This window comes from Ursus arctos, unplaced genomic scaffold, assembly GCF_023065955.2.
Source record: "Ursus arctos isolate Adak ecotype North America unplaced genomic scaffold, UrsArc2.0 scaffold_28, whole genome shotgun sequence".
Taxonomy (NCBI): domain Eukaryota; kingdom Metazoa; phylum Chordata; class Mammalia; order Carnivora; family Ursidae; genus Ursus; species Ursus arctos.
The window spans coordinates 3450744-3476437 of NW_026622963.1; the positions used below are offsets into that span (position 1 = coordinate 3450744).

Consider the following 25694-nt stretch of genomic DNA (forward strand, 5'->3'; position numbering starts at 1 on the left):
GACCTTGTGGGAGAATCTTAACCTCTCTGAACTTCGGTGTCTTTTGGAAAGTGGGATTAAAGGGTATACATATCAAGCGCTTGGCGAAGAACGTGGTTATAGAAAGCAACTGTCGATGTTGCTTTAATGAAGATGAGGCAGGTGTGGGAAAAGCGAAATGAAAAAAATGCCTGTAAAACAAAAATTAGGGCAGATATGCACAAACTGTGGAGTGTCATTTCCCCTGCTCTTCTTGCACACAGAAGCTTAAATGTTTTCTGGTTTGGTCCATTGTCCTTGATCCTTTGCACAGTTGAGAAAACTGAGGCACTCACTAGGTGCCTTGCACATAGTAGGCCCTCAGCAGACACAGACTGGCTCCTCAAGCCCTCTCCCTCTGGATGCTCGGAGCAGCAGTGAGTGGCCACCTGTACACCCGGCACGCACTCTTCAGATAGGAAAAGATCCTGGCAGAGACCAGACTTGAAAGGTGCTCTTCAGGCCCCGGGCAGGTGGTCGGTCTGTGGAGGTGGGGCCTGGAGACCAGAGATGGTGCTGGGGGGTGGCTGTGCTTGGCCCCAGGGCTGGGTGGAAATCCAGGCAGACTCAGAGGGGTGAGGGAGGTGGGGAGGAAGGGCAGGAGAGGACATTTCCTTCAGACACTTAAGTGCAATCCGAATTCATGGTCGGGGTGCGTGTGTGTGTGTGCGTGCGCGCATGCGCGCGCGCGCATTTCCATTTATGTAATTCTCTGAGCCCAGCCCATTCCCCCTGCTGGGAGAGCCAGCGGCCACCTCTTCTCAGGTTCGAACTTTTTAAGGGGTGTGGGGATAAAGTGGGGTCCGTATGTGGAGACCCAGCTTTATCCCCCTTCTTCTGCCTAACGGAGGACAGAGAACACCTGGGGGGCTCAAGAGGGGATTCAGGAACATGATGCCTGAAGCAGCTCCCTGGTCACAGGCAGGCAGAGGGTGAGGGCACCCTACTGTGGGTCAGAAGAGAACTCCCAGGAACATCCCCCCCAACCCCATGAGCCCCCAGGAGTGGCCCCAGCCTCCTGCCGCCCCTCCCTCCGCCCTGCTCCTTCCAAGGAGCCTGTTTGAGACTCAGTGATTCACTTCCCATCTTCATTCAGCTCCTGTTTAATGTCCCCTCCATTGTTACTGAACAATCCAGGCCCCGTGGCGGGGGGTGTCCTGCCGCTCAGGCCACGGAAGGAGGAGAGAGGTGGAGACGTTTGCAGAGCCCAGGGAGATGGGCCCCGGGGTGACTTGAAATGCAGGCTGCAGGGGCCCTGGGGCGCCCACAGCTGGACTGTGGAGGGTGAGAACGGCGGGAGTGCATCCCCCCTGCAGAGATGGCCCTGCCTGGCTGCTCGGGGTGGGCGCCCTGCCCTTTGCTGTGCTAGCAGGTGCTCCGTCAGCCCGCAGCTGTGATTTCCATTTTGGGTCCCAGAGAGTTGGATTCCTACACTAGAAGAAAGACACAGGCGTTGGCTCAGAGACTGTCCCCTCCTGAGCCTCTGTGTGACCGTGTGTGGGGGTCACCTTTCTCCCTTGGAGCCACCTTCTGTCTCAGGACGTCGGTTGATAGCCATTTAATTCCTTCATGTCACATCACAGCTGTGACTGCCCAGGCTGGCCGATACTGCCATGACCTTGGGGGTTTCTTGTTTGTTTTGCTTCCCCCTCGAAGAAAGAGTCAAAGTCTTACCCTCTCCCCTGGGGCCCCACTTCCGGTAGAGAAGGAAGGCGTTTCGGTGGGAGTCCTCACTCCTGATCATACACGACTCCCCTTTCATCGATGGTTCCCCTTTGTTCCGTCCAAGGCCTGCGTGCCTCCCCGTGGTGAAGGAACGGCGGGCTTGGGCACGGCCACCTGGAACCTGCTTTTCTCTGCGAGTGAGCACATTGCACGGGTCTGTGGGATGCCGGTGCTTAGAAAGCAGGGAGCCACCAGAGGCTGACGGACCCCATCCTGTTCTAGCCGGGGCGCCCCAGGCCTGGACACCCTCTTACGCCGCAGCATAGCAGCAAGCGCTCCACTCCCCACGGCCCCCCTCCCAGGGGTCTGCGTGCTTTCTCTTCTGGGACATCTGAGGCTGGTAAAGCCTGCAGTCAACAAATACTTGTGAAGGACATTTATTGCAAAGCCTTCTAATTCGTGACTGCCTACAGTCGGCCCCACATGACCTCGTCTCTCTCTCTCTCAGGTGAAGTGGGAGGAACTTCCTCACTCGGTTGCGTTTTAGCTTCTCGCGCTTTCCCCACTGACTGCTTCAGCATAACTGGCGCCCGCGGTCGTCGTCCCTCGTCGTCCCTTGTCATCCCTTTGCTGTTCGACCTGAGCCTTTCAAGGGCCGCTGATGGTGTAGAGAACGTTTCTGAGATTGGGTCTCCGGTGGTCATGTGCGGCCGTGATCCCTCCACTCTGAGGCTTGGTGTCTTGATTGGGTTCATAAGGCTGAGTGGGGTATGGCCCGAGGCTTTGTTTCCTTCCCACGTCTTCTGCTTGTGGACGCAGAGACCAACAAGTCCACCGTCATGACTCACTTCATGAACAAACGTAACCGGCAAACCCCGTGCTCCATCCGGGCTACAGGGAAAGCTGAGTTGGGTCTCCTTGCCCTCAAGGAGCTCCTGTCTTAGTTGGGAGGGGAAGCCAAAAACACCTGGAAGTTATTTCGTCTCACCAGGCCATTGGTGCTAAGTCCTGATGAGTCAGGGGAGCATGGGACACCAGGGACTGTGACTTTGGGGAAGAAGGTCAGAGACGGGGCATTCTGCAGAAGGAGCCACGGAATACGGGCTACGACGTTCTGAGCTAGAGGCATAATGAGGCCTGTCAGAGGGCTGGAGAGTGTCCCCGGACGCACACGTCACAGCGGGACACCGCCACTGGCTGCAGATCGGTGGCTCAGGGAGGCAGAAGCCCCATGATGACACACTGTGGCTGCCACATGCTGCTTCCACTGCTCAGGTGGGTTAAGCACTTGGAATTGCTGTCCCTGTAGATCAGGCCTTGAAACATCTGTCCGCCAACTGGGGGTCTGATGAGGGGGTGGGTGGATGGGTCCCGTGCAAATCTTGGCCAGGACTCGGTGGGCTGAGTACAGCGAGAGTGGTAAGTGCCCAGGACCCAGCGGAGGAAGCCTCACCTGGAAGCCTCGGTTGTTGCCTGGGCTGGAGCTTTCCGCCAAGAGCCATGTCGCGGCAAGCTGTTGCCCCTCGGACATGATAAGTCCTTGCTTGGCTCTCTGAAGTCCTCCCTTGTTGACTGGGAATTCTTATCATCCTGCCCATAGGGGTTTTTTGCTGTCTTAGGTGAAATTGCCCCCAATGAACCAGAACCTTTTGTTAAGTTACAATAGGAAGTCTGTCCCTTTAGACAGAAAGGAATGCTAATTGGTTGCTTAACCATCCTCCAGATACCAATGCCCAGAATGTACGGACACCCATCCTTTGTTACCGGGTAGATGGAAACTGCTTATGTAAGCCTGTAAAGCTTTGGTCCAGAAAGGAGAGTGTTTGGGGAAGGTCAGAGATTGGCAGCCTGCAAAGGCTCTGTTTTCTACATACAAAGGTAGCTATTTAATCTCATGGTCCTTAAACTGACTTTTTGTAGAAATGTGATCATTCCTCCCAACCCCCCCCCTTCCAGCTCCCCCACAGTGGCTGACCTGAAAGGTTTGAGGATTCTAAAGGCTTTGAGGCCTCTCTTACAAACAGGGAAAGAGTTGTAAATGTGGTTAAGACTGAAATGCGGGAATGTTCCTTTTCCAACCTATATTATATGGTGTTTTGCTAGGAATCGTAAACTTGGAGTTTGAGTGCTACCTCTCAGTTGGAATGTCCCCGCATTGCCCCGTTTACCCTTTGCATGTTCTCTAACATTTGTGGCATTGTTTTATCTCCCTAGCCAGTGACTCATAATTAAGGAAGTCAAAACTGTGCAATTAACACAAACCCTCCTTACTTGCCCTCTTCACCTCTGCCCCCCACCCAAGTCCTAGACACGAACACCAGCCTGACATTTTCTGCAAGTCTTTGGAAACTTTGATGTGCTTTGATAGGACAAAGCAGCCAGTTATCATCACCATTGCCTGGTTCCACTTGTTTCACCCCAATGTCTGTGAGAATCTTCTCAAAAAAAAAAAAAAAAGAAGAAGAAGAAAAGAAAATCCCACCCCTAAACGTGCAGTCTGCCCACAGGAAGTGATTCACTGTGCTCTATTCATGCAAACCTGATGGGGCAGGAGGTGGGAGGCTGGGAACCAGGTCTGGGAAAAGACGGCCTAAAGAGGATACTCAGACCTTAATGGTTTCTGCTTTGTGGAAGAAAGTGAAAAACAGAATGACTAAGAGTCCTGTAATAAGAATTGTTTGTTTAGTGAAGTGAGCTAATACTGAAGTTCACTGGCAGATAAGACAAGAGAAATAGCAGTTGTCAGGGGAGGTGACTTTCTGGTACCCTGCCCTTTTTGTTTTTTAAGGAGCAAAGATATTTCTCAGTCTTTTTTTTTTTTTTGGAGAGTGTGTGGAGCGGGGTGGGGGGGGCAGGGAGGCAGGGCGGCAGAGGGAGAAGCAGACTCTGTGCTGAGCAGAGAGCCCACCACGGGGCTCCATCTCAGGACCCCGAGATCATGACCTGAGCCGAAACCAGGAGTCAGACACTTCACTGACTGAGCCACCCAGGCGCCCCTGGTATTTCTCAGTCTTAAGGCATTTATTAGTGGAAGGTCAAGATCTGTATTTCAGCCCCCTGCCCCGCCCCCCAGCCCGCCCCACCTTCTGCAGAGCCCAAGCCAAGATAATTCTCTAATAGTCTCTTTTTCCTTTTCTGTTTGACTTTCCCTCCAAAGTTAGACGTTTGAGGCTCGTAAAAATATTTCTTTCCCTAACTGCTCCTTTTTGTTTCCCCCACCTGGAGCATCACATTGTCAGAGAGAAGGAATCCTTTCTGTTCTGGTTGCTTCTGTCCTGTGGATATAGGCTGGCATTTTATTTTGTTTCCCCCTGAATTGAAAATTCCCAAAAGCAGTTTGGAAATCGAGCCCCTAGGTGTTGGTCACCTACACGGTCCTGAGGCACAGCAGGGCTGTAGGAGGCCCGAGGCCAGAAGCACCGGGTAGAATGAGAAGAGGTTTCTAAACACACCTGGATTTATGATTCCAGTTCAAGCTCCCTGTATTTTATGAGGTGAGCTTTGGGGGTGGGGGTTGTAATAAAAGCTGGGCTGAAGTGTACTTTCTGCCTAAGCCCATCCGAGCAGTGCTCAGGGCTGTGAGTATCCCGAGTGAACTCTTTAAAAATAAACAGATGATCTTCAGGCTTAATTCCACTCTGAGTGAATGATAACTGGCACAGTGAAATGGCCATCCAGAAAGTTCTGTGAAGCTTGGGAACTCTTCTTTCCCCTTTCCCTCTTCTTTCCCCTCCCCCAGAACCAGAGACCAACCCAGGTCTTTGGCGTCTTCCATCTGTGCCCTGAAGTCTCTCTGGTCTCTCAGGTCCTCAAGGAAAAGCAGCCTCCATCAAGCTGGTGCTTGGAGGGGGAAAAAAAAAAGTTTTCAAACACCAAAGCTGTTAAATAGAAAGATTTCAAAAACAACTTCTCCTCCTCTGAGATTTAAGGACTTTCTTTGCGTGGGGGAGGGGAGAGGACAAGGACAGTTGTCTCACCAGAGCCCAAGGAGAGTCTGATAATTCTAACACCATGAACACTGTTTTGAGATCATAGGGAACTGGGTTTGGAGTGTAACACCACATTCAAGGCCAGGAACTGCTGTTTGCTGCTCTGGGCGAGTCCCCCAACATCCCATGAATCTTTTACCAGGAAAGTGAGAGTGAGGATACCCACCCCACAGGACCCCTGAATCCAGGGAGATCACGCGGAAGAAGTGCCAGGTAAACGCCTGCTCTGAGGTAGAAATTGCTTCTGTCCCTCACCCCTGACCTGGGCCAGAGCATTCCTGTAAGCCACAGGTTCCCTAGGGACCCAGGGGGGTGAATTTGCCCCCAAGGGGACATTGGGCAATATCTGGAGACACTTGGTTATCACAACTGGGGTTGGGAGTGTCATCTATGGGCAGAGGCCAGGAATGTGCCTGAACACCCGTACAGAGCAGAGAACAGCCCCCGCCCCCAGAGAATCATCTGGCCCCACACATGGGGAGAGCTGAGGTTCATCGACAGTGGGGCTCGCTTTATAGCTGCCTGTGGAAAAGTTCTTGGTGTATGTGTGCTTACAGATGATCATAATTAAGCCGAGCTTTCTCCGCACGCCAGCCTCGTGTGGTTTGTTTCTTTTCCCAGGAAGTATGCATTCTTTGCTCACCCCTGGGCCCTGGGGAGGAAGGAAGCCCCGAGGTCCCCATGATCTTCCTGTGTTTCCCATCAGGTCCAGCCCCTTGCAGACGGCAGGGCAAGGGGTTCCTCCCTTGAGGGTCTGTCCAGGGGGCTCTTTCGACCTTTGGGGCTCACTCTCAGGGCTCATCTGCCTGGGGTCCTCGTTCTGGACCTGAGCAGCCTGCCCTGGAAGGCTAGCAGGGAGAGGGGGCCCTGTATATGGGGCGGAGGAGTGAAGAGTGAAGGCTACTCACTGCTCTGGGCCAAAGCACAGGGGGCCTCGGCATGGGACTTTATGGGGCGGTCACCACATTTGGCAGCCCGACGCACCGAATGTCATCCATTTGCAAGTTCCGATGGAAATTGAGTTGTCCTCGGTGGTCGTGGGATCGAGGGTTGTGAAATCCTGTGTTGGGCTCCTCCCAGGCCAGTCTAAACTGGAACATTCAAAAACGGGCTTCTACTTTCAGAACTTGCTGAGAACACATGAAACTGGGCGAGAGCGTGCGGTCCGTGCGGCAGAGCTCATAATGAAACCTCAGTTATCCAGAACCCCCCACCCCACCCCGGCACGCACTTCACCTAGCCAGCTTCCTTCTTGATGGCACCAGATGACAAGAACAGGCTGATGTTGGAGATGTCTTTTTTTTCTTTAAACTCCAACCACCCAAGACAACTTTGCAAGTGTCCGGGAACAGCGTATTCGGTGGACAGCTCGATTTGTTTGTAACTTTTCTACGTTCGTGGGATTTCAAGCCTCCGCAAGTTGCAGCAATAGGACAGGAAGTGGAGTCTATATCCTTCACCAGAGTCGGTCAGGGCTCAGTCCCGTGTCTGAACGTCAGTCTTCCCAAAGAGGGAGACCTTCAGGCCCCTTCAGATGCAGTACAACAAAGAAAAACAGCAGTTCACTGTACTGGAACTCCCAAGGCGAGAAAGCAGACTCCTACACGTTACAGACTTCATCACACATTAGCAGGGAGCCTGGCTCCAGGGAAACCCTGCTTGGGGGAGGGGGGAGCCTCCCCCTCCCTCTCTGTTTATTTGCTGGGCGGCCTGGAGGTGCTTAATCCATCATTCTGTTTCCTCAGCCACCAAAGGAAGGGATTGGGCAAGATTACTCTCAAGCCCCAACTGTGGGTGGTTCTCCATAGTGGCTTTTCAGGCAGACGTTGACTTAACCAGAGCCTCAGCTGACTGGGGACACTTTGTGCCCTGAATGCTGGGCCTCTGTGGTTTGTCCCCCACAGCCAGGAGACTCGGCACAACCCCCCCCCCCCCCAGCAGAAATTCTGCCCAGAACAAAGGATGCTTTGGTTTTTAGCTGTGTTCACCGAAGGGCATGGATCCTGGGTGAACCCCCAGATCCGTTGACCGTCTCAGCAGGAGTGTTTTCTGGGCTTTTCGCATTTGCTATTCCATCATATCGTTTCCTGGGCTGTCGGTGGCACGGAAGAGAGGAAGCCACGTTCTGATGTGGGCATGGTAAGGAGCGGCAGAGAGCGAGGGCCCTCGGGCAGACCACTCTGGCCCAAAGGCTGAACAGAACTAGTGCTCGGGGCCTACAGTCTCCAGAACTTTTTCCGCCTTCTTACATGGTCTGCTGAGTGAGCGCCTAACCCAAACCCAACGTCACTCAAACCTTGCTTTTATTTTGTACCAAGAAAACAAAACAAAACAAAAAAACCCCATAGACTGCAAAGCTCAAGAAAAGTGTAAAGATCGTATTGCACGCGAGTGGACCCATGGATCGTCGCTGGCGGGATGGTTGTCCAAGGAGGGGAGGCGAGGCCTCACGCCACTAGCGTGGGAGGCAAATGCAGCACACGTTCCGAGCACACGGGCTGGACCAATCTGCCTCAGCATCTGTGTTCAGGGAAGTGCGGTGCGGGTGTGGGTTTGTGGTAGCAGCTGGTAACCCCAAGGTGGGAAATAACCCCTTTCTCTTATGTTAACGATACAGCTGATATTAGGGGGGAAATGTAAAGGTACAGAATAAACTGAGATGAAGTGGACACCAAAGATTTGGGTTCGGGGTTAATGTGTTAGTTGAACCACTTCAAAAAATGAGCGGTAGTTGAGAAATTGTGGGAAGTTCCCATTTAATACAGATCGACTCTGAAAGCCTGTAGGTAGGTTGTCCTCCAAAAACAAAACTAAGTCCTTCTGAAATGGTTACGTCTCATCTCCGTGTCCATTTTTAAGGTCAGAAAATAGCCGCGATGCCCCATTTAGAGTTAGGGAAAAGAGGGTCACATAGTCTGACTTCACTTTATATTAGCCCTGGGCCTTAGCCAAGCTGGGAAACCTCGTCAGTGCTCTTTCTCCAACAGGATGTGAGGATAATGATACTTGCAAGTTTATCTGGAAGACAGGTGGTGGCGTGTCAGTCAGCTAGTGTTGGGTAACACACACCCCCGAATCTCAGCAGCTTCAAACAGCCATTTTGGGGCTGACTCGGGCTTCCGTGGCTCACCCGGGCTTGGCGCCTGGTGCAGGTCTGGCTCCGCCGGCTTCCCCTGTGTTCGATCCTGGGCGCCGGTGGAGGGGCGGCAGCTTCTCTGGGGAAGCTCTTCTCGAAGTGATGTGAGAGGACAAGCAGAAACACACAATGGCTCTTGACCTTTTTGTGCGCGTTCCCTGGGCCAAAGCGAGTCGATAGCCTAGCCCAAGGTCAAGGGCCTAGGAAGTACACCACAGCCGTGGTAGGAGGGGCAGGGGAGCCATCCAGCTAAGGTCATGGATGCAGAGAAGGCGACTGATTCAATCCACCACCGTTGAGAGACCAGCACCGTGCCTGGCACACAGTAGTAGGAATAACTTCTGGCATTATTGTTACTAGTAGTACTCAGTAAGCACGTCGAAAAGGAAAGCTTATCTCTGAAAGAAGCTAGAAAGGTTAGTATCACGTGTGTTCGATAACATCGGTTTCGACTGAAATAGGATGGTGTTGACAAATTCACTCTGTGTTCGCTCTTTGGCTCCTGCCCGGCACGTGGGAGGAGTTCGGTCAGTATTTGCTGGTTGGTAAGAGGCCTGTTTCCCTGACAGGCCTGCAGTGTGGGACAGCAGAAGCAGCCCTGTTTACCCTCCCTCTTCTCCGCTTCTCTGCGCTGGCCTGGGGTTGAATCCCGGGCCTGCCCTGCGTGCTTATAGGACTCGGGCAAGCCCCTTCAGTTCTCTGAGCTAGGTGGACGCAGCGTAGACGGGGGTGGTGCCATATTTTGTATTCTCAGGTAGTAGCACCGTGCCTGGCTCGTGGCTCATGCCGAATAGATCTTGCGTGTTTCTGGAACGTATGTGCTCTGCTTCCAGTCTTCTGCCGGACCCCCATGTCCAAATCCTCTGGTACTTCATGCTGGCCCCCGGGTGGCTGTGGGTCGCAGATCACTGGTAATGGAGGGTGGGAATGACCTGTGGCAGGCGGCAGGTCCGGCCCCACCCTGTCCCCCGGGAGTGCTCTGGCCGGCTCTGTGTTACCGTCGGCCCTGGGCTCTGGCACGGCCACATCCTTGGCCGTGGCTCCCACCACCATTTTGGGACACTTTACGGGTCCCACTTGGAGCCAATGGGAGGAAACCTAATTTCCTGCCACAGGAAATGGTTCGGCTGGTGAAGAACATATTTAAGGATTAAAACCTCTGTCAGAGGAGCTGGAGAGGGTTGCTGGAGAAAGACTTGGAGGTCTCTCATCGGGAAGCCACTGGGTGTGGGAAGAGATCTCCGTCTTGAACGGGGAGGAGGCCCAGAGGCCGGTTCCTGGGACTGTGCGCTCAGTCCCAGCCACTGGTTTGGGCTGCACGGAAGGGCTGGCTCAGGGAGCAGAGCGGGTCACAGATAGACCCTCTTCTGCCACGGAGCGTGTTCATGGTAACGTCGGCTCAGAACTAAGACCTGTTTATTGGATTTACTTAACATGGGCCCGGTGCCCTGGGAGCTTGGGAGGGTGTGTACTGGACACATCAGCTGTGTTAGATGCAGCAGCCGGAGCCCCTGATTCGCTATTCCTGCTGTGGTAAGCATCGGCGAGGATTTCGAGTGGGACGGAGGGAATGAGAGGGAACATCGCCAGGGCTGGCTCTGGGCAGCCCAGACTCCGCACCAACAGGAGTACTTGCCGATGCACGAGAAGAAGGGAATGGCCCCGAAGCAGGGGCATGGACCAGATGACTTCTGGAAAATCCTGCCAAGCCAGGCTGGTGGTCACATGCTCGTGAGCTGGAGAGCGTGACCGTCTCCCTGCCATCGGGGCCCAGCCTGGCAGCTGAGAGGACTGTCTTTAGCCGCAGCCCGACGCAGACTGCTGTGTGATCCCAGGCCAGGAGCCTGGCGTCTCGGACATACCAGCGTACCGTCCTCACAGGCCTTGCCCCCCCAACCCCAACACAGTTGCAGGGGCTGCTCTGAGCAGAGGAGCACAGAAGCCTGCAGACATCAGGAGCACCAGGCCAACCGAAGCCTCCCTGTGGCCGGCGTGGCCGTGCACCCCGATGTCCGAGCCAGGGAGGGGGCTGGGGTTTCTGAGCTCCCTCCTGTGCACCTTACTTGACCAGGTGCTGTCCCGGTGACGGAGGTAATAAGAACCATAAACGATAGTGACAGTAGGAAACAAGGATTGTTTCCAGCTCTCTGCCGAAGGCCTTCTGACCGAGGATCCCGGGTCTTCCCAGCAGTCGAATGAAGGGGCTTACATTTCAGATGGCAAAACAATTAAGACCAAGGCCTGAGGCAGTTTGATGAAGTTGATACGGTTCTCGAGCACGGTCAGTCTTTGAACCCAGGTTTATCCAAGTCCAAAGCCCCAAAGCTCTTGCTTTTCTTTCTTTTTTTGAATAATAGTGTAATCGGCGTACAACAAACTGCACATATGTAAAGTGAACAGTTTGAGAAACGTTGCCATCTGTCTACACCTGTGACGCCACCCTTGCTGTGGAAATTGTCTCCATAGCCTTTAACCCCGAATCTGCCCCCATTCGCATCCCCTCACCCTACCCCCAGGTAACCTCGGACCTGCTGTCGCCCTAGGGAAGTTTGTGTTTTTCCTTTAAGTTGCTCCGTAATGTGACAGAAACAGCATCCTGTCTGACTTCTTTCGCTCGGCCTGACGGTTTCTGGATTCGTCCGTGTCGCGTGTACCAGCAGGTCATTCGTCGTTACTGCTGAGTAGTGTTCCTTTGCGTGGCTCGACCCCGCTTCGTCCGTTCACCTGCTGAGAAACACTGGGTGATTTCCGGTTCGGGGCTGTTACTGGTAAAGCTGCCATGAACGTTCACCCACGAGTCCCCTCCCGGACAGATGCTTTCTCTTCTCTTGGGGAAGCACTCCGTGGGATGGCTGGGTCACGTGGGAGCGTTAGGTTTTGAACTTTTTAAGAACTGTGTTGAACTTCCAGACTGTTCTCCCGAGGTAGTTACACCATTATACGTGCCCACCGGCGACGTCTGAAGTTCGGGGCGCTCCCTGCCCTCACCAGCGTGTGGCACGGCCCGTAATTGCAGCCGTTCGAACAATTATGAAGCGGTGTCTCCTCGTGGTTTCAGCCTGCACCTCCCTAATGACTAGTGGTGTCGAGCCTTATGTCATATCCCTCGTTTACCATCTTTATATCTTTTCGCGGAGCGTCTGTTCAAATCCTTTACCTGTTTCTTTGTTTTTGTTTTTATAGTCGGGTTGGTTGTTTTCTTAAAACTGAGTTTTTGGGGTTCTCGATGCATTCCAGAAGCAGGTCCTTTATCAGATGGAGGCTCTGCGGATATTTTCTTCCAACTTGTGGCTTTTTCTTAACGATGTCGTTCAAAGACCAGGAGCTTACATTTGGATGAAAGTCCGACTGGCCAACTTTTCTTTCTTAGCAGAATGTGCGTCTAACGTGGTATCTAAGGCACGTGTGCCCGGCCCAAGGCCACAAAGATTCCTTCTTGCAGTCGTAGTTTCAGGCTCTGTATTAGGACCCATTTCCATTATTTTTGGAGAGGGTGCAAGGTGTAGGTTGAAGGTCATTTGTCTTGCATATGGATATCTAGTCGTCCTGGCAACGTCTGTGGACCAATCCCTCCTCTCCTAAATTCTCTTTGGTCCTTTGTTGAACATCAGCTGTCCGTATACCCGTGACTATTTCGGGGCTCCGTTAGGCTCCATTGGTGTGTTTCTCGGGGGTTTTGCCGTTACCACGCTGCCCTGGGTACTGGGCTTCCCTTGATTTTTTAAAAACTGAATTGATAAATCATGTGTATAGTTGAAAGACTCAAGTCTCTCCAGAATTTTTAACTTATTTTTATTTATTTATTATTATGCTATTTTATTTCCAAGTTTTTGGGTTTTTTTTGTTTTTGTTTTTGAGAAGTGGAGAGAGGGCAGGGGTGAGGGGAGGGGCAGAGGGAGAGAGAGAATCCCGTCAGACTCCATGCCCAGCACAGAGCCCCACACGGGGCTCCATCCCACAACCCATGAGATCATGACCTGAGCCGAAATCAAGAGTCACACGCTTAACCAACTGAGCCACCCAGGCGCCCCTCTAAGTGTTTTTTATAATACTTTGTAAATGTTCCGGGTTTAGGATTGCAATATCTTGTCTCCCTGAGAGTAGTTTTTGTTTCATTTTCTTTGAAAGTTTCTCTGCTCCCTGCATTGTCTGAGACTTCCTTCTTCTCCCCCACTTATTTCGGTCCCCGTGCCCTTTGTTAGAGGCTTTCTTTAAATGGCTGAGGATTCTGGCTGTGTGTTCGTATTTACAAGTGAAGCCGTACAAAGCAGATTGAATGCTCTGTGTTTGGTATTGGCAGGTGAACCTCCTGTAGGGTGAGCTGGCAGGAACAAGGCCATTTTGTTGGGGGCTCCCCAAATGTCAGGATTGCGTGTCTTATGGGCTGAGCTGTTTAATTTCTCCAGGTTGGGAGCGGGGGACTTGCGCCCGCCTGTCACTGTCCTGGGTACCGGGTGAGCAAGAGATGGTTCACAGCATCCTGTTTCCAGCCCTCGCCGGACCCTACCTGTGCCCTCGGGGTCCCATGAGGAGCCCTGCACTCCGGTTCATTTTCTGCAGTGAGCAGACCTGTGTCTCACAGGACTGGGGAGGTCCTGCTTGAGGGGCTCGGGGAGGAAAGCTGATCTGACCGGCTCTTCCATAGACTTTCAACCCACCCTCCTGTGTTCAGGATCTTGAGAAGTGCCTGGTGCCTCCAATTCCTGAGTCTTTCCCAGGTTTGGAGGCACAAATGGGATCACTTTTGTCGGCTTCCACTGAAAGGTGGCTTGGTTTCCACTCACTCCACTCTGACGTCTGTTCCCATTTGGCTACCTTTCCGTGTTTGTCTGCTCGCTTCTCCTACTTGTTATCTCGGGCAGGACAGGGATAGACGCATCCCTTCAGTTGTATTTGATGGAAGGACATTTCTTACTGCCCTCCTCCCCTCTCTCCTCCCCTCCCCCTTCATCTGTGCCTCACCCCTCCCTTTTTCCTCTCTTCCTTCTCTCCACTACCTTCTTTTACCCACTCTCATACCCCCTCCCCTTTACTCTCTGTCCCCCTTTCTCCCCCTTCCTTCCTCTCTGCCTGGAACCTTCTATGCCATAATTCTTTGGGGAGACAGCCAAGCACTTTATCCCCAAGAGGAAACAGCCCATGAAATGCAGAAAGGAATGGATGAGGAATTGGCAAACTGAAGTTCTCAGCCTACAGATGCAATACATCTGTCCCCCTCTGCCACCCCAGTGCCCCTTCCCATCCCTCAACTGCAAAAACCCGTAGCGACGCCGTCACAGCCCACCTCATGTGCAGACCTTGGCCCCGTCACCCGTATCGTGTCAGAGCTGCATGTCTGTGTGGCTGTCCCATGTTTGCCCACTCCGTGCCCTTCTGCCCCTTGCAGGCCCCCAAGCAGGTGTGAGGTCCTGGGTCCACTCCAATCTCTGTGAAGTGCCCGGCTCGAGAGTCCTGGTTCTGGGGGTTTCCGATGTTGGGGCTGTGTGTGAGGGTCCCCCCTCATCAGGAGTGCCCAGAGCATCCTGTCCACTCCCCCTTCCCTTCCTAAAGGCTCCTGCCGCTGGGTATAGAGCTGTCGGGAGCTCGGCCTTGCACTCACTCTCTTGGCATGTCTGCCCCATGGAAACTGAGACGCTTCTCTTGTGTTGTCCTTCACTGCCCCTGCTCTTGCCCTGTATTATTGTGATTTTTTAAAACCAGAGGGTCACCCCCTTCGATCAGCCCGGTGGGGGGGGGAGAGGGAGCCCCCCCATAGCCTCAGTCCCACCTGAGCCTTTCTCCAGGGCCTCCCCCTGAAGAGGCCACTACAGCGTCCAGCTGGCTGACGGTGGCCTCACCTGCAGGCACTCGGTGGCTTTGCAAGAGAATGGGAGCAGTTGAGTAATCCTGTCCCCACTCCTCCCTTCCCACCCTCCCTTTCTCTCCTCCTCGGCCTGATAACTCACCCCATTGACCCAGGGCTGCTGTCCAGGGGAGCAGTCACTCTGGCTGGGTGATGCTTCACAAAGGGCTTCCGGTGGGCACTGAGCTGGGGGGGGGGTGGGATTTTGCACTTTCCAGATGAAGTAGCTGAGGGTCCCAGAGACCTCATAACTTGCCCAGGGTCTCCCAGCTGGGGGAGGAGAACCTCTTCTTGACCCCAGGCCGCATGACTCCACATCCTGTAGTCCTCCATCTCTGCCTGGGGGGGGGGGGGGGGGTGAGTCCCAGGCTGTCCTCTCTTGCTCTGCCTGGTAATTACTGTTTTTTGGCTGGAGGGGCTCCTTGGTTCAGGGCCCCACGGGAGGGAGGTAATTACATCCTTGGAGATGCCCTTCGTCAGCAGCTCCCTGTCAATCCCTGTAACTAAGTCTTGCGCTGACCTTTGTCCCCTCCCCATTCCCAGGCCAGGGGCTTAAAGAGTTGATTGGATTTCTGCGTCTTTCTCTTGGGTTGGTGCTTCTGGTTGCATCTGGCTAGGCCCTCCCTCCCAGAGCGCCCATGGATTCTGTTTATTCGGCAAATGGGTGCCCTCAGTCCTGGGTGGGGGCCGAGGGGAGGGAGAGCTTGCGAATGCTTCTCCACTGGCCGCACCCAGCTATTAAGAAAAGCTGCACCCACTGACCAGACGGAACCAGCCTGGCCCTTCTTGTAGGCTTAAGAAAAGCTGCACCCACTGACCAGACGGAACCAGCCTGGCCCTTCTTGTAGGCAGAGTCGGCCCGCCGTTGGGCACCTCTTTATTCACGTGCACCTCCGCTCACTGTCCACCCCCACGGCCCCCAGTCTTGTCCGGGCTGCCAGGAGTCTCACGCGGCTGGTCTCGTGCATGGACACGTGCACACACACTCCACTGAAACATCTCGGGGACTCCCTATGGCTTTTAGGAAAAAGGCAGAACCTTTTATCCTGTATCCCAAGGCCCTGCAGAGTCAACCCTGCCCTCTCCCCTGCCCGTTCTCCTGCCTCATCTCATAACCAGTTCTTTCCCTCTCTCCTCTCCACTCACTCTGGCCTTCCTTCTGTTCTTCCTCCTTACCATATTTTCCACTGTTCACAGGGCCTTTGCACATGACCTTCCCCCTGCATGGAACGCCCTGCTCCCATGTGCCTTTGTCTGGTTAGTTCTTACCTGTCCTTTAGACTTTCAGGCCAGCCATCACCACCTCCGAGGTGCCCTGTCCAGCCCTTCGGTAAAGCAAGGTCCCCAGTGTCATGTGGTTCCCTGCGCTTTTCCTTCCGAATACTTGCATAGTTTGTGATTGTAGCTGTGTGTGATGGTGTTATTAATATCGGTCTTGTCTGTTGGACTGGAAGCTCCATGGGAGCAGGGACCACTCTGTGACCTGTTTGACTATGACATTTCATCCCTCTCCACCGTGTCCCTCGTGCCACACATAGCAGGAGCTCACAAAAGATTTATTAAATAAAGAATTGTGTGAACAGGATCTCCTCACCTGTCTGACACTGGACGTCGTCTTCAGAAGCCTCCCACCTCCCTACCTGAGTCTTGGCGAGAGTGCATCTGCCACCGCTGAGGTCCCAGCGGTCAGGCCCTGTACCCCGCTCCACCTTTCTTCCCATGCACCTCACCTGGGGGGTTTATAAAGAGGAAGATTCTGATTTAGTAGGTTGGGGAAGCCTCTGAGATTCTTCCTTTTTAGCAAACTTCCGCGGACCCGTGCTGCTGGTCAGGGACTGCATTTGGCCTGGCCTGAGAGGTGGGGGTGCCAGGTCACAGCGGCTCTGAGCCCAGGCCACCACAGAAGACACTGCACAGGGGCAGGGCCCCGTCCTGGGCTGCGGTGTTGGCCCAGCCAGGCTGGGGACAGTTGCAGAACTCAGCCTGGCCTCGAGTTGGAGGCTCTGTTCCTCCTTAGCTCCCGCACCACCCATCAGGCCTTGGCTCTGAACTAGGAGCGCGCCGTGGACGGGGGTACCTGGGTGACCCCCTCAAGCGGAAAGGGATTCCTGAGAGGGTGGCACTGTAGGCTCTTAGCAGGTACAGTTCCCTTCAGTTGCCCTCTTTCCCTCCCTGCCTCGTCACAAATACCAACTAAAGGGGACAGGGCTTTTTCTCGTTTTTTTCGGGTGGGGGAGGGGCCGAGCGAGTGCTGGGAGGGGTTAGATGCGGCCCCGCTTTGTCACTTCACAGCATCGCTGGGGTCCTCAAGAACTCACGTTTTCTTTGCTCAGCCCTGACCCCCTCGGCACGCCTCGGCCTGGCCCGTGGACCTTTTCAGAGCATGAGTCAAGTGCCATTCCCTTCCTATGGGGGGTTGAGTGCTGGTGAACCCACCCCGGGGCCTGGCGCGGTCAAGGTCCACCCTGCACGCCCGGGGAGGCCCTTGGCCTTCCTTAGTGGGCCTCTGCATTCCTCTCCTGGGATCCCTGCCAGCCCTCGCAGGAGTTGCTGACCCTGGGCCCTGAGCGGCTCAGAGAAGTGAGGGGTGGGGGTGGCCTCCCTGAGGCTGTTCGGGGAGCTCACCGCAGGCAGCCGTGGGGCCCATCCCAGGGAGAACGCCAGCCAAATGCACTCCACTGTTCCTTTTCACCCCGCCCCGTCCTGACAGGTCCCTGGATGGCCGCCTGCAGGTGTCCCACCGGAAGGGGCTCCCCCATGTCATCTACTGCCGTCTGTGGCGATGGCCGGACCTGCACAGCCACCATGAGCTGCGGGCCATGGAGCTGTGTGAGTTCGCCTTCAACATGAAGAAGGACGAGGTCTGCGTGAATCCCTACCACTATCAGAGGGTAGAGACCCCAGGTAGGTGCCGCCTCTCCCTGGGGGTGGGGGGGTCTGCAGCCACCGGCTGTCCTCTCCTCCCCCTTCCCAGGGAGGGAGGGTCCGCCCTACGTGTGTGCGGTGCTTGGAGGGCTTTGGTGCCAGCCCGGCCTTGACACTGACCCGCCTCTGCTCTTGCGGACAGTTCTACCTCCTGTGCTGGTCCCACGCCACACAGAGATCCCGGCCGAGTTCCCCCCGCTGGACGACTACAGCCATTCCATCCCCGAGAACACTAACTTCCCCGCGGGCATCGAGCCCCAGAGCAATATTCCAGGTAGGTGCCGGCGGCCCCGACACCAGTCCCCCCGCGGCTCTCCTGGCCCTCCTGGGCCCCGTCCTCCCTCTGCACACAGCGCTGGCCCGGGGGCCCCTGACTCAGAACCGCACGCCCGCCGGGAGAGGACCCGTGGCCTTGGCTCCCCGCTCACTAATGATGCTTTTCTTGGCACGGAGGAGCGGCGGCGTGACCCTTCCGCCTGGGCTCGGGGCAGGCATTTATTTTGGAAGCGGAAATAGCAGCGCTGTGTTTCTCTCACCGCCCTCGCGGCCGAGGCTGGAGTTGGGGCAGGATCCCCCGACGGTCTGGGGGCCTGCAGAGCCGTGGGGGGAGTCCTGGGGGAGCCGAGGGCCGGGCAGCCGGTGCAGAGAACCAGCCCCTAAGTAAGTAAGCCTGGTTGGGGGGCTGCAGCCTGGGTGGGAGCCGAGGCCCCCGTGGAGTTCTTACTGCCCGGGGAGAAAGCGGGCTCAGCTGTCAGAGTGCAAATGTTTTTAGAAGCCCCTCATTTACATGCAAATAATGTGTGAATCACCAGCACTGGGGCGTCCAGGAAAACTGCTTGGCGGCGCTTGGGCTGGTCCCAGCGGCAGGAATCCTGCCGCCTGCCTTTCCGAGAGCGCTTTGATTTGGACGAGCTTCTCCCCCTGAGTGAGTTGGCCGTGCTGAGGTTAACCACGGGCCTGTGCGCAGGGCCAGAGCGTTGGGAGAGACCCCTCTCCAGACCCAGCCTTCCCAGGTTCTTCACGGGTGGCGCTGGTCCCTGGGGGTAGGTCCCAGTGTTGGCTGAGCAAACCTAGGAGACCTAAGTCACCGTCCGGGGTCATTCAGAGAAATAGATCACAGTTGTTGCTGTCATTGAGCTTGCGGCCCCCTGGGGAAGCCAAGATGTCCCCTAAAGGGACGACAAAAACAAGGTGTCCGTGCAGGAGGAGATAGCAGAGCCCGAGGCGGCATGAGGCAGTTGTCCTTGGGAAGACAGAGCTGGGCAAGGCTGAGGCAAGTCCATGGCCTCCTCGGAGCGGGGGGCTCACACCTGACCTTCCAGGGTGGGGAGCAGTTAACCTGGCAGAGGCTCTAGGACCAGGCATGTCAGTCTCGGGAGTCAGGGCCATATGAACAAAGGTGGTCGCCATCCAGCCAACGTCCAGGGACCGAAAGGGCGTGAGGACCGCTGGATCCAGGAGCCGGTGCCCTTGCTCCTCGGGCCAGAGTTCCTCCAGCACCTGCCGCTGGCAGAGTGGCGCGAGCGTGTGATGCGTGCGGCAGGGCTCTCCGAGCCAAACCGTGGAGGCCGGTCGCAAACCACCTTCCTTCTGCTTCGCAGAAACCCCGCCCCCTGGCTACCTGAGTGAAGATGGCGAGACCAGCGATCACCAGATGAACCACAGCATGGACGCAGGTCAGAGCCTTCATCCCAGCCGAGTGCTGCCCGCACTCCCCGCCCCTTCTTCTGTCCCTCTGTCCCTCTCTCCTGCATTTACAGAGCAGCCTCTATGTGCCCGGCACTGTGCCAGGCGCTGGGGATAGAGGAGGGGCCGGAGCTGCTCACAGTGTGGGAGGGAGACAACTGGCAGTTACATGCCTGGACAGACGACGCCCCGTGGCATTGGGCACAGGCAGGGCCGCCTGACCCTGCCTGGGGAGGAGGGTTTTGGGGCCGAGCGGTGCCTTGGCGTAGCTGTCTCTGGAGTTGCGTCTTGGAGATGGCGGTGTCGGCCAAGCCATCGGGGCAGCAAGGGGTATGCTGGGCAGTCGTGGGGCACGTGGGCGGCAGGGCAGCCTGGTGCCTTCTGGGGACGGTGAGCGCTCAGTGCGGCTGGAGAGCGGGGAGACGCAGGAAGACGTCATTCGGGGCTTCCGGCAGAGTCTGTGCCCCGGTGAGGTGCTGCTGGCAGTCGGCTGGTGGGTGGGCTTGATCGCCCAAGATGGTTCAGGAGAGCCGGCACGGAGGCAGGGTCTTTGCCAGGGGAGGCCCTGAAGCTTCTATTTGTGTGTAGTGACCAAACGTGAACTATGTACTCCTGCCACGAGGGACCCGGCCCCCGTGTCTCCGGCCCCATCTCCAGATGTTCCTGCGTCATTTGTTATGGGACCAGATTGGCTCCAAACCAGCGGCTCCTTGAATTGAACCCCAGCTGCCACATAGAATGTGTGCTCGTTGTGTGTGGTTGGGGGAGGAGGAGGAGCGGGCCGAGCAGCTGTCCCCGTCCCGATGACAGCGGGCATGCCTAGGCCACACGGAGCCGCTGCACGAGGCTGAGCCCCCCGCCCTTGCACACAGCCCAGAGAGGGTGTGTGGTTCCCGCAAGAAGCACGGAGACTTGCCCGTTCGTTGTGAACCTAGTTCCTTGATACCTAGCCTGTGCGTCGTGGCATGGGGGGGGGGGGGGACTTAGCGCACAGCCCCGCGAGTGGCGGACGGCAGAGACCCAGACGGAACGCATCGAAGGGCTTCCTGTCCTCGATGCCAAGCGACCGCTGCAAGCTTGCAGCTCTGAAATGCCGGCGCGGCAAGCTGGCCCGTCAGCAGCATCTCTCCAGGCGCAGCACGGCTTCTCTCCCTTTCTCTCCCCTCCTTGCTGTTCTTCCCATTCGCAGAATGATTACTGCTGTCAAAGAAAACAGACCAAAGGAGAGGGTCCGAGTACAGAATGAGCAGCCAGCCCCCTTTCCCTGCTCAGCTCTCATTTCTCCCAGCCCCCTACCTCCCCTTTCTGCCCCATTCCCTCTGTCCCCCCTTCTTTCTTCCTCTCCCCCCATCAGTGTACCTGCGGAGCCCTGTTGTGGCCATCCGCGATCTGTCAGAGGTGGACATTGGGCTTTAGGGACCCCCAGCCAGTGGGTGGGTGGGTGGGGTCTCCTGCTTATCCTCTGTTCTTGACTCAACGTCGTCCACCTGGAAACCAGTCGAGTTGCTGTCTTGGCTGCTGAGATGTGATAGTGACCCTAGTTGGGGTCCGAGGACCACCTTGTCCAGCCCTGTGGCTTCCCTGACACGCACATGCGCCCTTCCAGGCCAGGCCTTCCTGGGCCTTCTTGATTTGGGCTGCCACCAAACAGGACACCAGCATTTATAGCATGCCTGCTGTGTGCCAGTCACGGCACAGCCATTTGTATACGCACGACCACCCTTCACGTCTATGAATCACAGGGTGGATGCTATTATCCCCATTTTATACCTGAAGGGGGGGGAATCAAGGCTTAAAGAGGTGAAACCACTTTGCTAAAATCCCCCAGCTGATATGCGGGTAGCATGCCGGGACTCCGGGGCCAACTCGGAAGCTGTGCCTCTTCTAAGACTCTTCCTCATCCCTTTACGGGTTGGGTTCTGGAGCCCGCGGCTCATCCCTCACCCTCCACGAGGTTACAGCTGAGGTGGGGAGCAGGAGAGACCCCCATTAACAGCTCAAGGCGCCTCTGCGGGCGGTCTGGCAGGTCTGGGGGAGTGCGCCCCCCACAGGGCCGTTCCTGCATAACTGACCCCAGGCCTCTGGTGACGGGACGCAGGGATGAGCCCAGTTCCTCCGTGGAGAGGGGCCGCTTGGAGACCGATGTCATGCTTTTTTTTTTTTTTTTCTTTTCTGGGAGCGAGGGGAGGAGAGAAGGTAGCCGGGGAGGGAGAATTGGGTAGGTTTGGACATTTTCCTACAGGCGGCATCATCCCTCACACGTCGGTCTGGTTGCAGTGTTGTGGGATTTCTGAGGCAGCTTGCTGAGTTTCCTGGGACCTAGGGAAGGGGCTAGATTGGGGATGGGCAGCTGTGAGCCTCTCGGTGCAGGAGGGCGAGACTCTGCGGCCTGGAGGGCGAGACTCTGCGGCCGGGGCCTTTGAGCGAGGCTGGGCAGAGGGCCTTCCCTGCCTGTCTTGTTTCCCTGGGGGTGTAGCTGCCGGGGAGCCCCGTGCCGTGCGCCACGGGCTCGGTCAGGACCCTCACACCAAGTCCTGGGAGAGACCTCTGAGGTGACCCGATGATCTGTGTGTGCCACAGGTAAAGACTGCGACCCAGGGACGGAAAGTCGAGCAGGGACACGGGTCAGGGCTCCTTCTGGGCCTTGAAGGCTCACCCCAGGGTTATCTTCCTGCTCCGTCAAGCTGCCCCCATCTTGATGCAGGCGTTCAGTAATTCGGCTCTCTAAGCCAAGAATGTTCTATTCTCACAACTGTGTCTCACCTCACAGGTTCTCCAAACCTATCCCCGAATCCGATGTCCCCAGCACACAATAATTTGGGTAAGTATCTCCTCATCCCTGGGACCGTCACCCCCTAGCTGCAGCGCTGGCTGGTGGCCAGTGTGGGGAGGGGGCCCTGACGGCAAGGTTCTCCCCCCCCACCCCCACCATCACCTGAGCTCAACCCATCAGGTTTCTGGTTACAGTGATTCTGGGGTCACCCACAGAACAGGGTAACCTGAGAGCAGCAGTGGCAGGAAAAAGGCGACCATGTGCCGGGTTTGTATTTCCCCTGGGTGGCAGTCAGACGTGAGTGAATGAAAATCCCCCAAACCTTGTGCTCAGGAGCCGAGAAGCTGTAGTCAGCCAAGCGTATGCGTGTGGTTTGATGCAAAGCCACGGGCAGCAGAGGGGACTGCAGCCCCCCGACTTCTGTCGACTGGTTTCAAGAGACACTTCGCATTTCATCCAAGAATTTCATCTCATAATTCTGTACTTTTTGTTTATTTTTTTATAGCTTATTTTTTAAAAAAGATTTTATTTGTCAGACTGAGAGACAGAGTGAGAGAGAGAGTGCGTGCAGGGGTAGGGGCAGAGGGCGAAGCAGGCTCCCTGCTGAGCAAGGAGCCTGACGCAGAATTTGATCCCAGGACCCCGGGATCATGACCTGAGCCAAAGGCAGATGCTTAACCAACTGAGCCACCCAGGCGTCCCATGTACTTTTTATTTGAAATAACAAGGTACGAGGAAATTGGGGGGGGAAAGCCCAACCGCCCGTCACCTCCCCACCCTCCCACGCTGCGTGTGTGTCTTTACGGTCCTTCTGATGTGTGCGGGTCAGCGTGCGTGTTTGGGCCTCGCCAGCGGCAATCACAGTGTCCGCCCGTCTTTTTCGTTCTTATCCTGTAAACACCCATGTTTCGATGCTGCCTCTGTCGTCTCGCCCGGTCTCGTGATGGAGCAGCTGGGCCATCACGTCCGCGTGCGCTTGGCTTCTGCGCCCCGGGAGCGCCCCTCAGCTCCCGCGCGGGGCAAACGAAAAGGACACATGAAACAGCCACTCTGTTTTTATTGAGGGAATTTTTGTGTGTGTGTGTGTGTGTGCTGGTCTGGTAGTTTCGGAAAAATGTGAGTTTGATCTCGCCTAGGCCTTGACTGCTGGGGTTTGATTTGTGGCTCAGGAAAAGGAAGAGTTAATATCCAAGCTCAGTGAATCAGAGCGGGTGGGGGTGGGGGGGGGTGACCTGGCCTTTATTCCCAGCTGCTTTCAGTCCTTGACTGATAGCATCAGATGAAGAAAAGCATTTGGAACATTGGGAGATGCCTGAAACCCCTTTCATACAGGCTGACAAGTGGGCAGTGTGAAATGTGACTTTTTGGCGAATCTGTTCTAACATCTTTGTAACATAATATCACTGTGAGTGTTGGGCTTTGCAAAGGGAAGGTCACATTCCTGATGTGAAAGGACCGACTGAGTTATTAAAAACAAACTCTGAAGGCTAGAAGCTGTGTTAACACTTGAGAAATTAAAGGCAAGGACTGCGAACTCGACTCTGGGTTTCCAGCTTTTGAGGTTGGCTGGTTTAAATTTCACTTGGGGCCGTTTTGCTTCCCCGCCCCTCGGCCAAGCAGCCCTGTGAGTCCGGAGACTCCGGGGCAGCCCCTGGTCTTTGAAGCCATGCTGCCTGACTCAGTGGTTCAGAATGAAAGTTGTCCCAGGTGGTAGTTTGCTGGGAATTCCCTTCTAGATCGCACGCATCAGGACGACAAGATGGGTTTTGAACTTGGACTGGGGGCAGAGGTGTCCCATTGACTCAGTTCTCCCTCCCTGCTGCCCCATTCCTCAGGCCCCTTGTCTGAGGGCCGAGAATTCTTAGGTCATTTCTCTAAGGGAAGGAGTAGCCCCCGAGCCTGGTGGGTGGAGAGTGGGCGCCGTCTGCTGGGAACACCTGAACGGGGCGGGGCGGGGGGGCGAGTCAGCTGATGAGTCAGGGGCAGGACTCGTGGTGAGACATCAGGGCTTCCTCTTTGCCGGGGGGGCCCCGGCACCCCCAATTTCACCCCTTCAAAACTACTGGCTTCGTTCCTACCCAGGAAATCTCACCGACCCCTGGCATCCTAGCTGGAGGGGGATGGATGATGGCGATGATAACGGCAAACATTTCTTGACAACTTAGTGTTGTTCGGAGCGCTTCTTGCGTGTTAACCCAGGGTTCACACCGCTGTGTAAGACAGCGGTCTTATAATTTTCCACTTTCCTGATTAGGGGGCCAAGGGATAGAATGGTTCCCTCACTCGTGCCAGGTCGTGCCGTTAGTAAAGGGAGAAGCTTCGAACTCAGGCCGTCGGGACCCAGAGCGGGAGCCCGTCTGCGGCAGGACACGGTCTTCCTGCATCGTTTAGACCAGCGCCCCCATCAGCAGCCCCTCCTCGGACAAAGCTCTAGAAGGGTACTTGTTGAGGGCGGTTCTCGCGTTGGGGAGCCTGGGTGGGAGCGCTGCCCACCAGCCTGTCTCCTCCTTCCTCGTGGATGCCCCAGGCACTTCCTGCCGGTCCGGTGGGGGCTCAGGGAGGCGTCACAGACCCCGCCGTCACGATGCTGTGGCCTCGTGGGGCATCGGTAAGGCAGGAGTAAGCGTAATCACACAAACAAGAAGTGTGTGCGGTCGAAGTAGCCGGAGGGTCCAGAGAAGGCAGTGACGGCCCCCCCGGGACCTGCCTCCAGGCCGGCCGGTGTCCCTACGGAATTCATTCGTTCAGTCAGCTCTGCTGTGTTGCTAGTAGGTACTGACGTGGGGCGTCCACGTGGGCATTCACGGTCCGATGGGGGGGCAGGAGGGCTCTGTGTCCCCCCGTGAGGCATTATGCCAGGGGCCAAGAGGGCAGGTAGAAGGGGAACCATATAGGCCAAGGAGGAGAGTGCCAGATCATGTAGGAAAACCTCAGAGTCATGGTGACATGTGAGCTGGCCCCAGAAGGACAGGTGGGACACTGGGAGCTGGAGAAGGAGGGAAGGACATTGCCGCTAGAAGGAAGGGCATGAAAGGGGAGGGTGAGCTCAGAGGACAGCTGCTGTAGCGGTTGGTCGGGATGTGGGGGAGATGAGGCTGACAAGGCTGTGAGGCACTGAGCCAAGAGCCCTGAATGCCACACTCAGTGACTCCCGTCTTGCCTATGAATGAAGTCACTGGAGGAAGGGTGGTTGGTTATCTGATGACCGCTTCATAAAGATTAACCCAGCCGCTGTATAGAAGTTGAAGTCTAGGGGAAATGGCTGGTGGCCAAACCCCACCCCCCAAAATTAAAACCACAACAACAGCCCACCCTTAGGAAGCTGTTAAACTGAAGGAGACCAAGATGGATGCTTTGGAGAGATGGCAGTGGGGCTGGGAGGGCCGGTGAGAGGGCCGCGGGCCAGTCAGCGGGCGCTTACCGACCAGCTTTACCTGGGGGGATGGTGAGGCAGGACATCCGGGAGCTGGGATGGGCCTGGGGCGGAAGGTGGCAATGAGTTGCCAACGCCTGTGTCCAGGAGGCAGCCGGGCCTTCAGGAGAGACGCGGGGGCGGCCGTGCGACTTGGCAGCCATTAGCCTGCAGGCAGCCTTTCCCAAAGGGGGGGTCAGGGAGACGGGGTTTTGTCGTCACCTGAGTCTGGAAAGCCTGTGCCGTAG

General features: G+C 55.9%; 1 protein-coding gene across 3 annotated transcripts in view; it reads left to right on the forward strand.

The window, feature by feature from the left end:
* The window catches only part of SMAD3 (SMAD family member 3), a 114935-nt gene that overhangs the window by 72209 nt on the left and 17032 nt on the right, over nt 1–25694 (forward strand). For 2 of the 3 annotated variants that reach the window (XM_026478368.4, XM_057303815.1), the window contains exons 2-5: nt 17361–17554; nt 17718–17849; nt 19177–19251; nt 22032–22082. In XM_026478368.4, the coding sequence (XP_026334153.1) occupies nt 17361–17554; nt 17718–17849; nt 19177–19251; nt 22032–22082 (452 nt within the window). The other variant, XM_048222076.2, reaches the window with a different exon arrangement.